Source organism: Amblyomma mixtum, chromosome 6, assembly GCF_055824585.1.
Source record: "Amblyomma mixtum isolate Tamu chromosome 6, ASM5582458v1, whole genome shotgun sequence".
NCBI classification, from domain to species: Eukaryota; Metazoa; Arthropoda; class Arachnida; order Ixodida; family Ixodidae; genus Amblyomma; species Amblyomma mixtum.
The window spans coordinates 1,747,172-1,764,022 of record NC_143017.1 but is presented as its reverse complement, the minus strand read 5'-3'; the positions used below and the strand labels follow the sequence as shown (position 1 = coordinate 1,764,022).

The 16,851-nt window shown below is 48.3% G+C and overlaps 1 protein-coding gene and 1 long non-coding RNA gene across 2 annotated transcripts in view; one reads left to right on the top strand and one right to left on the bottom strand.

Moving 5' to 3' along the window:
- Nucleotides 1-16,851, bottom strand: part of LOC149338079 (uncharacterized) — a 1,049,963-nt gene that overhangs the window by 596,070 nt on the left and 437,042 nt on the right. The gene's annotated exons all lie outside the window — the stretch shown is intronic.
- Nucleotides 14,214-16,851, top strand: part of LOC149338084 (uncharacterized) — a gene marked incomplete at its 3' end in the record, with an annotated part of 200,554 nt that continues 197,916 nt past the window's right edge. Inside the window, exon 1 of the mRNA XM_089550093.1 lies at nucleotides 14,214-14,508. Coding sequence (XP_089406219.1) covers nucleotides 14,214-14,508 — 295 coding nt within the window. The remainder of the gene's footprint in view (nucleotides 14,509-16,851) is intronic.

Genomic DNA, 16,851 nt, shown 5'->3' with positions numbered 1-16,851 from the left:
AGGACCAGTGCTGACTTCATTGTCCCCATATGGGCAGTCCCATTCAGTGTCATATCATACAATGGCCCTACTTATCTGCTGTTCTCCCCATAATAAGGCGGAAGCCTTTAATGCCTCATAGTTGTAAGCACGAGCTGTCGACAGAAATGTCACACTTTTCCATTGGTCCAAACGGTCATGACGTCACAGTGCGCGAATTTCAAACGGGGCCAATTGTACTTTGGCTAGTAACCATGCAACCAATTAAAGGGATCGTATAGTGATGCTCCAAGTAAGTAGGGCTGAGCATAGTTAATTGCTTAATTACCCAATTAGCCTAATTAATCCTTCTTGTCAGGCCAGATAAATAAAACCGAGTAGGAAATTGGTCGAGCTGGGGAATCGAACCAGGCTCTCCAGAGTGCGAGACAAGCACGCTAGCCACTCCGCTATGTCATCTCGATGGTTTGGAATGAACAAAGGCGCGTCTAGTGAATACGGTGTCTTACTTCACTCCCATCTTCCTCCCTTCCCTTACGGCGAGGTTCAGGTGTCCACCGAGATATGCGAGACATATACAATTCCTTTCCTCAAAAGCCAATGTAATGATGAGCTAGGCGTAGAGCCGAACTGGCGATGGCGTTCTGTGGACTCCCTGACAGCTTTGCAAGACGCTGTCGCGTTCCACTCTTAGAGGCGAAGCTTAACATCTTAACCACACATCAGTGACCCAAGCAGCAACACCGCATTTAGGGCTTTCGTCTCACCGCACTTTAGGTGAACAAAGCGCCCCGCTCAATTTTTTCCTATGTCCCTTTATATCACCTCCAACAATGACCCTAAATGTCCACTGTTGTCACCGTATTGCCAATGCCTCTTCATTACACCTTTCTTTGGAGGAGAAATTCGAGGCCCGTGTACTGTGCGATGTCAGTGCACGTTAAAGAATCCCAGGTGGTCGAAATTTCCGGAGCCCTTCACTACGGCGTCTCTCATAGCCTCAGTCGCTTTGGGACGTTAAACCCCATAAACCAAACCAAACCATCATTACACCTCCAACGATGGCCCTACTTGTGGATTGTAGCCCCCTTATTGGCAATGCCGATCCATTACGCCTGCAATGATGGCCCTACTTGTCTATTTAGCCCTCATAATGCCAAAACCACTTCACTAGACCTCCAACGATGGCCCTACTTGTCTGCTCTTATTCCTATTTTGGGAGTGCCACCTCTTTACACCTCAATCATGGGCCTACTTGTACTCTATTTTCTCTGCATTCGCAATGCCACTCCATGACACTTCCAATGAAATCGTGAAACATTCTGTTTTTTTATATTCGCGCATGTTTCTGATTTGCAATTAGATGCCTTGTTTCGTAAACAACTGCGTCAAACCATGATGTGAACTTACTCAACGGTGCAAACAAGCCAAGTTATCAAAAAATGAGCTATGGTCAGATTTATTCCTCAAGGCAACAATTTTCAAAATCGGCGTCTTTTGTCTTTACGGTATGTGGTGTAGGGGGAAGAAATTTGTTGCTTTGAATCTTCCTCTGACAGGGTCAGGAAAAAGCACAGAAGCGATCTTTTGCGTGTGAATGGGCTGCGTTTCACAATGTATCATTTTCTGTTCAGCCGCCGCGGTGGCTCAGCGGTTACGGTGCTCGGCTGCTGTCCCGAAAGACGCGGGTTCGATCCCGGCCGCGGCGGCTAGAAGTTCTTTGGAGGAGAAATTCTAGAGGCCCGTGTACTGTGCGATGTCAGTGCACGTTAAAGAACCCCAGGTGGTCGAAATTTCCGGAGCCCTCCACTACGGCGTCTCTCATAGCCTTAGTCGCTTTGGGACGTTAAACCCCATAAACCAAACCATTTTCTGTTCTTTTTCATGCAAAGTCAGTGTTACTATAAATGATATTCTTATCGAAGCGGATATAGAGTTCTACGACAAACAAGTCGAGAGAGCCAAATTCATTACTTAATGGGCATTTGATGAGTGCAAGGGCAAGTGAGGCTGCCTATGGCACTGAGAGCTGTTTAGGAGCGGAGAAAAAATGTGTTACATAAACAAAAATTAAAACTTTTGGTCCCCGCTCCTAAGCTTCGAAGCGAAGTTGCCAAGCTTTTCCTAAATAAAGAGGTTAAGGGACATTAGCACTGCTGTAGATTTAAGAGATTTAGGTGGGCGACAACGAAGGCACGCTAACATGGGCTCCGCGTTTACATGAATACCACAGTTGCGCATCGCATTTCCTAGTGTATCACGCGGAGGGGGCACTCCATGCCTGCATGTACCACACGAAGTCAAGCGAGAACAGTGGGCTCTTGGCCAGGGCACGCGGCGGAGGAGGGTAGCCGCTCACATCTTATGCGCAGTCTGCATGCTTTGTTATGCGTCTTAGGGGGTACTATGTAGGCTCCCAGGTAGGAGGAGGGGGGGGGGGGGGTGGCGCACAAATCTAGGCGCCGTACCGAAACCTGTTTCTACTCACCCCAGCAGGCGCCTGCTTTAGACTTGCACTTGTTTTTCCGGCCCCATCCTGAGCGATTGGTGCATTTTCAAGGCGCATTTCCCCTGTTTGCATGAGTGCGGTACACCAGAAAGTTGATATGATGCGCTGCTCTCGCATTCATGTAAACACGGCTTATCAGCCGCCCTAGTGCTATGCGCCTTTCTTTAAGTTCATTGAATGTACCTACCCATTAATTCTAAATTTTTTACCATGTAAGTACTTTCGCGCAACTCATACTGCAGTCAACTTCATACCGAGGATATTTTCCAACTTCACTGTCTGGGATAGCAAGGTACCTAAAAAAAGGCTGTTAAAAAATTCGCGGGGCACTTTGTTGACCTCAAATGCGGTGAGGCGAAAGCCTTAAGCGCGGTGTTGCTGCTTGTGTCACTGATGCGTTGTTAAGATGTTAGGCTTCGCCTCTAAGAGTCAACCCGACAGCGTCTTGCAACGCTGCCAGGGAGTCCATAGAACGCCATCGCCAGTTCGGTTATACACGTTGCTCGTCGGTAAATTGGTTTTTGAGGAAAGGAAATCTATCTGTCTCGCATATCTGGGTGGACACCTTAACCTCGCCGTAACGGGAAGAAGGAAGATGGGAGTGAACGAAGACATCGTATTCACTAGACGCGCCTTTGTTGATTCCAAAACGTCGAGCTGGAATGGCGGAAACGTATGTTGGTGGGATCCTATAGACCAATCAGCCTCACAAATTCGGATTACAAGGTGTTCATGAAGATTTTAGCCAGCAGATTGCAAAGTGTAATCGCCAAGTTATTTGGGCTGCATCGAACCTGTGGCATCAAAGGTCGCAGCATTGCCGCAAATATACATGTTGCACGAAGCGTATTAGAATGCGTTGACGCGCTTGGCAGTCAAGTAGCTATGATGCAGCTAGATTTAGCAAAAACTTTCGACCGTGTTTCTCATGACATTCTTTTCTCGATTCTAGAGCATGCCAACCTGGGTAGCGTAATAGTAGAAGGGGTAAAAATGGCTTACGCAAATTGTACGACGCGAATTATAGTTAACGGCGAACTTACCAACAGCCTCACAGTACGCTCGTCGGTGAGACAAAGATGCCCGCTCTCTCCCCTGCTTTTTGCAGTATATATCTCGAGCCGTTGTGCTTGGCCATTCTTAACAGTGACTACAATTCTGGATTCAAGCTTCAGGCAGCCGAAGTGAAAATCCTTGCATACGCGGACGACATAGCGGTATTTTGCACAAACAGAGACAGCATTTGTGAAGCTACGAATGTGGTCGAAAAGTTCTGGGACCAAACTGAACGTCAGGTAATTTGGGGAAAAAGCTCCGCATATTGGCATGGGGAATGGGATGTTTCACCAGATTTTTTTTCTCGACTGGAATCGACTGACTTACCGACGCGGTACCTTGGGGTGCCCCTAAAAAGTTATCGCGATCCCAGCACACACTCGAATGAAGAGACGATAAAGGCAAGAGAGAAAGCGGACGCGTGGCAAGGAAGGCAGCTGTCAATCTTTTCACGTGCCTTTGTGTGCCTTTGTGTGCAATGTTTTCTTGATTTCTAAGATATGGTACGGCATGAATGTGCTCCGTGCGTCGCCCAGCAATATTAAAAAAATCCGTCGAGTGTTTGCAGTTTTTCTTTGGGCGTCGACCTGGGAGAAAACCAAGCGAACAAACTTGTTTATTTCAGTCAAAAGCGGTGGCGTTGGACTGGTTCATTAGTTTTTGCGTCAAGTGGTGTCGCGCTTTATTTTCCTTCGTGATCAAAATGACATATTCTTGAGAACTGTTATGCAAATGCGATTGGAAAGGCTGCTCTCCGGAATCATAGTGTCATCGTGTGAAATGGTTCTTAATGGTTTTTTTTGCTCTGTTTCGTTTCATTGCTTTTTTGTTTTTGTTTTTGTTGAGCTGGTACCATATGCTGTTACACACTGTTCTTGCCCCTGTTGTGTTTCTACCCCCCCCCCCCCTAACTCTCTTTGTGTGTTCCCGTCACACCTGTGTCCACTTAGGCCATGCCCAGAGGCAGTGGTCTTCATGAAGCACGTGCTCCCATGCAACCTCATGACAGGTGGAAAACGAACAAGAGGGAGGTATTCAGCTCCTGGATTCCTGGTACCACCACTTCGGACCACGTGGGCGCGATCATGCAGCTACCGTGAACATTCATCGAGGCCTGCTAGCTCCAGTCGACTACGGTTGTCGAAGACGTTCCCCTTCCACTGAGAGCCATTCTCAGTCCCGCTCTATGTAAATAATGTAAATATGTAAATACAGTTGTTTTCCTTCACTTCCCCTACTCCCCGTCTTCGGCCCACGTTTCCTTCCTCCTTCGGCACAGCGGCGGTGCTCTTGGACCCGATGCCTGGTGGGACACGCTTCTAGCATCGACAAATATATCAACTGGTTGGCAGCGGCGGGATCTTCCACGCTTGGTCCTGGCTTCAGCAGTGGTGAGCGCTTGACTTTCTTTAAGAATCTGCCAGGCTTGATAACTCTGGAAATTTATCACTTCCTGTAGATTGTTTTTCTGCACGTGCTCGCTTAAGCATTTCACGTAGCAGCTTATTTTTTGAAAGTCCTCGTTCGAGAATTGCCATGGATTTGAGCAAGCTAAAGAAGCCAGAGTTGATGTTGCTGTGTGAAAAGCTGGGTATTGAGGCCAGGAAGAGTCACAGAAAGCCGCAGCTGATTGAGGCTATTAAGGAATGTGGTGCTAAGGAGGAGGGTGACAAAATTTGGGAGACCTGGGAAGTCATTCAGGAGGGAATCAGGAACGCTAAGGAGGAGGCCGACAGGGTTGAAAGGGAACGCAAGGAGGAGGCCGTCAGGATTGAAAAAGAACGCCTTTGCCGCAAGGAAGCAGCTAAGAAGGAGGCTGACAGGATTGAAAAGGAACGCCTTTGCCGCAAGGAAGCCACTAAGAAGGAGGCTGACAGGATTGAAAAAGAACGCCTTTGCCGCAAGGAAGCCGCTAAGAAGGAGGCTGACAGGATTGAAAAAGAACGCCTTTACCGCAAGGAAGCCGCTAAGGAGGAGGCTGACAGGATAGAAAAGGAACGTCTTCGTCTCAAGGAAGCCGATGAAAAGCAACTTGCTTTAATGCGTTTGGAGTTGCAAACCTTACTGGCGAAGCGCGCCGAGAGGAATTCGACATTAAATCAGGAGGTTCCGGCGCGAAGTGAAATTAAAATCATGAATGAAAACTGCGTGTCTTTGCCCATTGCCCGCGTCGCAAACGAGAGCCCGCTCGGGGTGCGTCTGACCGAGGCAGCCATCTCCCAAAACCTGCCTAAGCAGCATCACTCGATTTCCTCAAATCGCTCGGATATGCTGCCCAAAGAAAAGGGCCTTTGTTTTGGAGATAACGCTGCGCAGGTCCTTACCACTTCGAAGGCTCGTGAATTCGCAGCGCCAGCAGAGCACGTAGTTGAAGAGGGCAAACCTGACAGCGACTGTGGAGCTCCAAGCCAGAGCGCGGCGTTAGCTGAAAAGCGCGATGCCGCACAGATTGTCCTTGCAACCCAGATAGGCGTAGGCGCAGCGCAAAAAGGTAGTCCTCCAGAAAGCAGTCGCGCGCTGAAAGTGGCAACTGCAAGTTCTATTGTAAGCGAGGAATGCGCCTCAGCGCTGCCTCGAAACAATGATCAGTTCAACGATCAGGGAACGACAGCCGCTCGCGACCAAACACCCGAAAATGAGTTATGCTCCACTGAAACCAGCGTGTCTTTGCCCATTGCCAGCGTCGCGATCGAGAGCCCGCTCGAGGTGCGTCTGACCGGGGCAGCCGTCTCCCAAAACCTGCCTAAGCAGCATCCCTCGATTTTCTCTAATCGCTTGGATATGCTGCCCCAAGAAAAAGGCCTTTGTTTTGGAGATAACGCTGCGAAGGTCCTTACCATTTCGAAGGCTCGTGAGGTCGCGGCGCCAGCAGAGCACGTGGTTGAAGAGGGCAAACCTGAACCTGTAAGCCCGAAGCCTATAAATTCTCACAGTGGTGAGCCAGAGCCGGCTCTAGTAAAGACTGGCGATGAAACGGACGCCGGCGACTTAAATTGTGACGGCTCCGCGCTACCTAATGACGAGCCAGCCCAGGACTTACTCACTACTAGCACAGGGGTAAAGAGTACCTATAGTAGTGCAGGCGATAGTGAGTCTTCCGAATCAGGCGCAAGTGATGACCTGGAGCTAGGTGAGGAATTGAATTCCAATCTTGTGTTACCCCACTCGGAAGTTCTCGAACTCCTTCGTGTGGACAGAGAAACGTTCACCGCTGAGCAAGAGAAAGACCAATCTCCATGCAACTTGAGTCACCAAAGTGACATAGGTGTGTCACGGAAGAACATACCTTTCCAGCTCCGTTCTGGCCTGCTGTACCGCCAGTATAAGGATAGGAAAGGTATACAACACGACCAACTTACTGCCCGCGTCACGATCGAGAGGCCGCTCGAGCTGCGTCTGACCGAGGCAGCCGTCTCCCAAAACCTGCCTATGCAGTATCCCTCGATTTTATCAAATCGCTTGGATATGCTGCCGAAAGAAAAGGGCCTTAGTTTTGGAGATAACGCTGCGCAGGTCCTCACCAGTTCGAAGGCTCCAGAATTCGCAGAGCCAGCAGAGCACGCGGGTGAAGAGGGCAAACGTGGCCCTGTAAGCCTTATAAACTCTAACGGTAGTGAGCCAGAGCAGGCTGGATCACAAACTGACAATGAGGCGAACGCCGACGACTTAACCTGTGACGGTTCCGCGATGGCTAGTGACGCGCCCCGCAAACCAACAGCGAGGGTTTCCACGGAGCGGCAGCGTAAAGAGGTGGCCAAACGGGAAGAGTTAATTAAGGGGAAAGTGCGCCTCATGTTGACTGCTGCACAGAAAACCGGACAACCGGTTACCCGCCCCAATTTGGCACCTCAGCGCTCCAGAGTTCGCACGCGCCGCTTGAAGAGAACACAAGCTAAGGGAACGCGACGCGCGAACCCAATCCGAGAGAGGCAGATTCGCTGGCACGGCATTCGCACTCGTGCGCTCCCTTCTCGCATTCTGCTTTCTGAGCGTAAGCTAAACTTCAGAACCGCGAGACTTGGACGAAGAACAGTGCAGGGTCCCAAGCTGAAGTTCCTAGCCTTGTGTAATTTTGCACCTGCTAGAGTAGCTATCGGACCGCGGCCGCGCAGAGGGCGGCTGAAGAATAGGAACCAGTAAATTCCTCTAATCGTAACGCTGTTTCTGGACGGTTTCGAGGAATAATCCTGTTCAGTTTATTGCTTGTTTCTTTTTGTTCATTTAACTCGCCTGTACAGAAATGCAAGCTGAAATTCCTAGCATTATGCAATGTCTCATCTGCTAAAGCAGCTGTCGGACCGCGGCCGCGCAAGGGGCAGATATGACGCATAATCTCATATTGAGTTTAATGCTTGTTTTTTGTCTTTTGCTCATATATCTCTCCTGTACAAGGATGAGAGCGAAACTTTGGAGCTTGGCATTGCGGGACTCTGTTCACATGCGTTGCAGAAACGTAAGAGATAATGGCAACGCTGATGGCCTCAGCCGAGGCTTTCCCGTGTAATGCCCTTTCCTGACTCCCCGGACGTTAATCCGCTATGCAAATTTGTATTTTGTTTTTTGCTTTAGCGGGAATCATTTTTGTCTGTTTTGTATGTGTGTTCAGCAGCTCCACCTTCCCTTTGTGCTCTCACGGGCGGTGGCTTTCTGCGACAAAAACCGTGCTACGGCACCCCCCCAAAAATTTTAGAAACTTTTCCTCCCTTTTGGCTAAACAAGCTCTGTGTATTCTGGTTTGGTCAAACATGTCAACTTTTGGAGGAGGACGTAAATTTCACGCTACAGCTCATTTTCTCTAAAGAGGTTTTGTTGACCGAAAACAGCTTGGCAGTTCTTAAAGTCGGTTTGGCGCTTTCTGCTTGTTGGGCTTTGGACTTTGCTGGTTGAGCTCGTTACAGCTGTCAACGAAGCAAGAAGAACCTTTGGGCCCAGCTGTGACCAAAAGCCGAACGGACACAACTCCAGGTCTCTGCGCGCAGCAGCGTTGGCTGCAACCACTACGAGACCTCTTCGGGCGGCGGACGTGCTGTTGTGTTTCTACCCCCCCCCCCCCCCCCCCTAACTCTCTTTGTGTGTTCCCGTCACACCTGTGTCCACTTAGGCCATGCCCAGAGGCAGTGGTCTTCATGAAGCACGTGCTCCCATGCAACCTCATGACAGGTGGAAAACGAACAAGAGGGAGGTATTCAGCTCCTGGATTCCTGGTACCACCACTTCGGACCACGTGGGCGCGATCATGCAGCTACCGTGAACATTCATCGAGGCCTGCTAGCTCCAGTCGACTACGGTTGTCGAAGACGTTCCCCTTCCACTGAGAGCCATTCTCAGTCCCGCTCTATGTAAATAATGTAAATATGTGAATACAGTTTTTTTTACCTTCACTTCCCCTACTCCCCGTCTCCGGCCCACGTTTCCTTCCTCCTTCGGCACTGCGGCGGTGATCCTGGACCCGATGCCTGGTGGGACACGCTTCTAGCATCGACAAATATATCACCCCCGCCTTATGTAATGCCCACGGGCCCTTAAGGCTTCAATAAATGAAATGAAATGAAATGAAACATGTGTGGTGCTGTAAACGGATATTTGCGTGAGGTTGTCCTTTCCTTCAGGTTGTTGGAAGTGCGGTTTTCACTAGAATACCTGTATAACGTTCCCAAAAAGAAGCTGTATAAGGATCTGGGTGATATTATGCTGCCGCCACCTTTGTATCGTGCACCTTACCCTGGAGGCCCAGGGCAGGATATTTTAAAACGGGTGAAAAAGATGCCGGTCCGGCCGACAGTGAAAACATTCTTTTTCAAATTGCACTCTAATACACTACCCGTTAAAACCTGGCTCCATGAAAAAGGAATCTTTGTCCCATGAACAACAAATTGCCTTTTATGTAAGCAGCCGGAGACAATTGAACATGTTTTCCTAGACTGCTGGGACGACATATTCTTTTGCGATGTCCTGCAGAGAACCATCAAGAAAGAACTACCACTGCACCCTTATGGTATCAGATTTCTACCAGTTGATCGCAAAGAGGTACCCTATGACTTATTAATGCTTCTTGGCCTCCACAGCTTGTGGAAAACGCGAATGCAAGTAAGGCATGCGGATATAAACACTCGTAGTACAGGTGAGAACTTTGTTAAAAGTGCTGTTTATCTGCGGGAATGTTACCAGACGCAGCCTGACCCACCCCTGTCGGTAACACTACTAGATGATCTAGTGAAACTTAAGAAATTTTAACTTCAGCCGTATCAGCTCAAGTGTAGGTGAAGTGTTCTTATTGTTTTCATGTCAATCTCGAAAACCAAGAAAAAAAAATGCTGGTATGGCGGAGTTGTTAGCATGCTCGTCTCGCACTCTGGAGACCGGGGTTCGATTCCCGAACTCGAGCAATTTTTTACTCGCTTTTATTTATTCATCTGGCCTGACTAGAAGGGTTAATCAGGCTAATTTGTAAATCAAGCAATTAACTAAACTCAGTCCCACTTACTTGGAGCATCACTATACGATCCCTTTAATTGGTTGCATGGTTACTAGCCAAAGTACAATTGGCATCGTTTGAAATTCGCTCACTGTGACGTCACGACCGTTTCGACCAATTGAAAAGCGTGACATTTCTGTCGACGCCTCTTGCTTACAACGATGAGGTATTAAAGGCTTCCGCCTTAAAATAGACAGCGGTCACCACACTGTCTCGTCCAGAGCTTAAACGCCATCGCCCGTTCGGTTGTACACCTTGCTCGTCGGTAAATTGGTTAAGCGTTCAAGCGTTGTTAGTCTTTTAAGAGATTGCTGCGTAGAGTGTTGAGAGCGCTTGCTTATTCACAGCCTGAGAAGATATGAAGTTTATTTATTTATTTACAGAATACTGCAGGCCCTTCTGGGCCCTAGTACGCTTTTAGCTCCCGCTCTCGTCAAACACAGAGGTGAACATCATCGCGATAAAATGCCTCACCCACAGGATGCTCACTCTGGAAAAAAAACAAACAAATAAATTGCTTTTTACGTTACTACAATTTAACTAATTCACAAATATATAGCAAGACGCATTTGGGGAGAAGGAATGATCTGATTAAAGCGGGACTTTGATTTTAATCGCAAATAAACGTTAGACGTGAACAACTTGCAGCGCATTTCCAGCTTTAAGAAGCAGGAGACAAGAAAGAAAATGTAGATGTAGGGCAGTTTTAGAAAGTATAACAAAAATGCCGCGAAGCTAAGTTGGGTAGCTTTTTTGATGTCGTAAAGTGTTTTGTTATTCTGCTGTACTTTTGGGTATTCGATATCGATGGCTCTTGCATACGTTTTTACTTATAAATATCACCTTCATCACATTAAAGATCGCAACTTTTTACCGACCGCAATTGTACTACTTTTTTTTTGCTTTTTCTTTGCGCAAATACTTCTTACCAATGAGCCGGAACTGGTGCTTGCTGAGTAGCGCGCCTACACTCATTTCGAGCTAAAGCAGACACGCGCGGGTGGGCCACATGACTATGGCTACGGCCGACCTGCCCACATTTGTGCGTATAAAATGTAGCGTATTTTTAACTCTACAGGCGAATCATCGGATTCAATTGATAGATGATGTCGCTTGAACGTGTGTTATCCTTTGTTCGCCACGCGTATCATATAGGAAACACTCAAAGAACACGTATTGTGCATGCTAATTTTAGTTGTTGTTTTCTATTTTCTGTTTTCATATTAACATATTTTTCTCCGCTTGAACGAAAGCGGCAGACGACCGCAGACATTACTCTGTCTGATGCCGTTTTGAAGAAATCCATGCCCAGCTCCACGTTTGCACGTCAAACGTTTGAGGCGCCAAACATGGGGTTCGCTCTTCATTGTTGTTTTTCCTCTTGCACGCAGACAATTCTTTGACATCTCTGCGTTGTCGTTTCCTTGCCGCTGTTCACGTTTTTAACTGCCTATGACGCATCCTCCAAACACTCGTGAATCCTCCCTATTGAAAAACCCGCTATCGCGGCAAACCGGATTTTAACGGAACATATCGGTTTCATACCGGTCCGGTCTCACTCTCATACCGGCGAGACCCGTCCGGTTTGATGGTTATACCGGTTCATACCGGTCCGGTATCGATCCCAAACTGGACAGACCGCTCCGGTACGGAGCTCATACCGGACAGACCATTCCCGGTTCGAAGCTGAAACCGGACAGACCATTCCGGTACGGAGCTCAAACCGGGTAAACCAGCCTGTATTCACAGCTATATGTGCTGCGTGGTTTTGGTGCTTGGTCTCCTGACTGACTGTTGTACGCCAGCAGATATTTTCTAGGGGGAGAGGGGGGGGGGGTGCAGCGAGCGCATAACTGTGGCAATAAACACTTGCACGGTTTTGTTCAAAGGGCTAAGAAAAGGGCAGAGCTTGAGAGCTTCGCAGTGGCAAAACATGCAGTTTGTGCATGAAAGACAGGGGCTGCATGAAGGTGAATTGCGGCAAAATGCCATATTGGCTTCTCGGGCAGCACCCTGACAAAGCCAGGGCGGCTGTGTGCGGGCAAGCAGCTGGCATATATCACCGAGCAGCCTTCGTAAGTCCTCCGCCGATTACTCTGGGCTTCACAGTGCGGAACCGTCATGCACCATTAGTGAGTTGCCGGGTAACACCCATCGACAGTCCCACGTACATTAGTTGTACACGAGAAGAGTTGACATTCTCGCATTTAGCCTGCCTGCATATCCTACATCAGAAGTAAAAGGGTTAAGCCTACCCAAATTGCAAGACCTTGCATGTTTCACTCTAATGAAGAGCTGCTCTTTGAACGTCGTGATAAAAAAAGGACGCGCTTCTGAGAATTGTTGGTGCTTCTTTCGCGTTTATCGCATTACATTTTTTTTTGGTGTGCTACGGTCGCCACGGAGAAAGCTGACAGATAAAGTTCTTTGCTTGTTTCAATGCACTTCAATTTCGCCAGCACTACAAGCGCTTTCGTCTTCTCCATGCAACACGTGGCCCACGGACTTCACGACTGGTTTATGAACATAGCGAGGCTCCGGCGACTGCGCCAGAGGCTCCATCCAAAAGGTTTGTTACTGTCGCGTCCATTGCAGCAGCTTTCTTAATGTCCGCTAGCAGCAGTCTGTAGCGACGCATCGATGAAGACTGAACATTCCTGGTTTTCATGCAGAAATTCTTTGCGCTTCTTCTTCGTCAAGTGATCGCTGATGTTCATATCATGCATCTCTCTGCAGCTTCGATGTACAGTGAGGTAATCGTGCAAGAGCTTGGCGAGGAATTGGTTTCAAGCCAGTGCAAAAGTTCTCGTAGAAGAGGAGTGCAACGATTAGTGCCGATATGACTCATTGCTTCAGCGGCTCCGTGCGCAATGCATCTCACGATGTACTGGCACCGTATATGCAATAAATGTCTTCTTTGAGTCCTTTCTTACTTTCTTTGTTGCATGTCCGCTGGCTGCTTGTATGTAAAACGTTACACAACAAGCTCCGGTTGGTGGAAAACAAGCAGAATAAGTCTGCATTGTTGTTGGCCAGGACACATGTATCAAAATGCTACTTGCATTTAGATGAAAGCTTGCCTGTTGTTACAAAAAAAAAATTGCAGAATTCATAGCAAGGGGCCTGGAATAAAGCTAGGAGGACGCACCATCGCATACACTTTCAAACTGGCCTTGCAATTGATAACCCACGTCTAAATGATATTGGCGGTGCGCTTGGGATGAAACTTGAGCCAGGGAAGAAAAACTGGCACATGGCGCTAGTGCTGGCGCGAAATTATTCTGACTGGCTGAACATGGGCATTTTATTTGCATAAACCTCGGACATTATTTATAGGCCGGCTGAATATGGGCCTAGTGTCGGTGCGAATGGTGGACCATTTTACTCGAGTGGCTCAATATGGGCATAGTCTTGGCGCGAACGTCGGGCCACTGTTGACAGAATGGCTGCAAATAGGCCCAGCCCGAGCATTGACGATGGGCCAATGCCTCGCTGAGCATAGGCCCTGTCATGACATGAATAAGGGGCCATTGTTGGAAGTAGTCTCGGGTTCCTCAAATGCCGATGTAGGATCCATATTCATGCCAATTTCCGCCACTATTTGGCCGCTGTTGTCCCAATCTTTTTGTGCTGCATAGGATGTGCATTGCTTAGGTAGGTATGTAGGTAAAATTGAATGATAAAAAGGAGAATGTTTCTTGAAGCTTATGGTGGGGTCCGCATTCAAGACCTTCACTGGCGTTAGTTGTCAGACGGAGCTGCTTTTTGGTCCTCAATACGATCGCTGGTCAGCATCGCCTCCCACCGCTGTAAGGACGTGTACTGCGTTTGTAAGGGATATGTTTGGCATGCCATTAAAAGGCTACAAAATGTTCCCCTGGCATACAACGCTTATGGATGACGTATCTGTAAGAGAAATTTCTTTTGTTTCCCTCATATTGCTTGGTATATGCTATCAGCTGTGTGTGGAAATATAGGTTTCAGAATTTGTTTCCGCTGCAGATACACTGACTGTGATCTTGACATCACAGTCATTAATACCATCTCTTTGTGCAGGCCCCAAAGGTGGGTACCACCCAGGCGGTGCGAAGCCTGATCAAACCGGCAAACACGATCGTGACCCGAAATGTGCCAGCGCCACCACCTTCGCAGGCTGCTTCTCCGAAGAGTGCGCTCACCCCTGATATGGCCTTAATGGTTCTGCTAGTTGTCATCATTGTCGGAATTTTCGGCGGTTTAGTCCTGCGTATGCTGACTCGCCCTCCACGAGTAGTGTTCAGCCCGGCATCCTCGACAACCACGGGAGGTGCCCCAGGAACCAGAGACGACCCAACTGGGCCGCACCCACCGCCTGTTCGGTGTGTTGCGTCTCGGGAGGGATATGGCCTGGACAAGCCCATTATTCAGCCAGTAGGCCAAGACAAGCATCACGGTGGCCTGCCGGATGACGTCCAGCCGGAGAGTTATGACATAACTGTGTACCTGACCGGTGAGAAAGCAGTCCCTTGCCGCGAATCATTACAGCACAATGCAAATAGAAGGCAGCCGATACTCGACACATCATACCTATTCGCGGAGTAACGTCTTCTCATGTACAGCATGGCATGTGTGCGTGCTGAGTGGCGAAGGTATGTAGAGGGATGCTCTTAGCCGCTGGTGTTCGAGGAGTTTTAAAGAACGAAAGAATACTGTATACGTCGCAATGCAGCTGGCACACACAGTCAGAACTGCTGATGACCGAAGGAATAATTGCGCCCAACATTTAGGAGAATCGCTCGTTATGCTTCATAAAATTTTATAAGCATATTCATTGAGAAGCGGTTATTGAGTACCTGCTGAAAAGTGCCGTCAATGGCACCCTGAGTTTCATCTCTCACCAGGCACACTTGCAGGGGTGTTTTCGTCAGGCGTGCTTGCTCTAAACAGACTATGAGGGAAGCTGTTCTCTGTGAGCTTTGTAGAGCTTCTGCTGTGTCTTTTGCCTGCAGTTAGCGCATGTGCGTGGCTTTGAGGACAACATGAAGAACAAAACGGCGAATACCCGCTTTTAGTGTCCCCTAGCGCAGAGTGGTATGTTCGGCTGGGCATCCTGATGCTTCTATGAAGGGTCTACACCTGCTGGAAAAGCTGGAAATTACAAATCAGCTAGTCTGAGCAGCGAAACTGACGACGTACCGCCTGTAATTTCTGCCGTGGTTATTTACCCCAATACTGAGATGGGCGCATCCCAGGCGGACTAGTCAGTTTTCATTTGGGCGAACGTAGCTGACTTACTTTCAGCGATGAAATGATAAAAACTTAATAGCTAACCTTTTCAAGCTGTGTGTCACCCTTGATTTCCATATTGTCTGGATTGATCTTAAGCACCCGAATTATGTGGGCCTGCCTCACGCCAGCGATCAGCGAGTGGTAGAGCCAGAATACGAGCTTTTTATTATTATTCTAGTGCCGTGATTGGCGACCTGACCGGCAATGCCTTTGCAGTAGTTGGCCCATACGTGCAATAATTCGCGATAAGAATGCCGCCTGTAGTAGAAAAGGGTGCCCATAGAGGTCATGATTAAAGCACAGACCATCGACCACCCTCAATTCTCCCATTCTACGCAAGAGTATAAAAAGAATAGCTTTGCGCCGCCTTTGCCAGAAGTAAGCAGAAAATGGTGTTGGTTTCGCAGCTTTACAGCGGTACCTATACGGCCGACCAAAACACGAAATGGTCACGAAAGGTGCTTAAAGTGGTTCTCCTTATCTACATACATTTACAGCTTAAAGGATGCTGCTAGCTTCTCTGCACGACTAAGAAAGATACCGTGTTGATTGGTTACTTTTGGAAAAGAGCCTACACCAGTGCCTAGTGCAATTAGCATCATTCGTGTGTAGTCTGCCCAAACGGCATACTTGCCAATATAAAAATGACACCACGTCAGAGCTGCCTGTTTTTAGAGACTACGCTTGAGCGGAAGTAGAGCTGCATTGACCTGTAGGCAAACTGGGCACAAGCACGTTGCCCTGATGCTCATGAGTTGTTGTCTAATTGCACTTGTTGCGTTTTGCTCGAGCGGTCCGCACTAGAGGGGCAGTGACTGCACCTCTGTCACAGCTGAGACACGCCGAGTGTCATGCGCCTTAAGGTACTCCGAAGCGGACGTCTGTTCATAAGCGATTAAACATTGTGTTCTCATTCTAATGTTTTGTGGCAAGGGGGGCGGGGAGTCCATTAGGTGTACCAAACCTCGCATAGTCACCCGAAACACTTCTTTGCCGAGTGCGGCTAAAGAATATTTTACCGAGAAAAAGCCAGAAACATTCCGCAGATGGTGCTCTTACCCTCGCCGCATATTAACCAGCCTTAATACGGCGTCTAGCCTTGCAACACGCAATTTCAATTAGCCTCGGGTCACGCAGGCGAGGGAGAAAGTGACTTGTCTGCCTTCTCAAATGCTCATTCGACCTGTATCTTTGAGCAGGCAATTGTAGTTCGCTATCCATAGCGTTACCCACTACGAGATATGAATAATATTACCACGCTTGTTTTGGCAGTTGCCAATGCTTTCAAATGCAGCCCATTTATTACTACTTTAGAGCAATGGGAGGTGTACTCGCGGTTCTTTCGGTCATTGCAGGCTCAGGATTACTGAACTTCGCTGAATAAACGCTAACGTACTGAGGTACACTACACTTCTTTGGCATGGTTCTTTCATATTATTACGGATTATGTGCGGTTCGTTTCTAATTGCATGGGCTCCGCTTTTTTGCGGTCCTTTTTTAAGTACAGAGGACGTTTCTCAAAGCTCTGTAGCTGTGCAGATCGGTTACGCTTTCGCTTAGACGA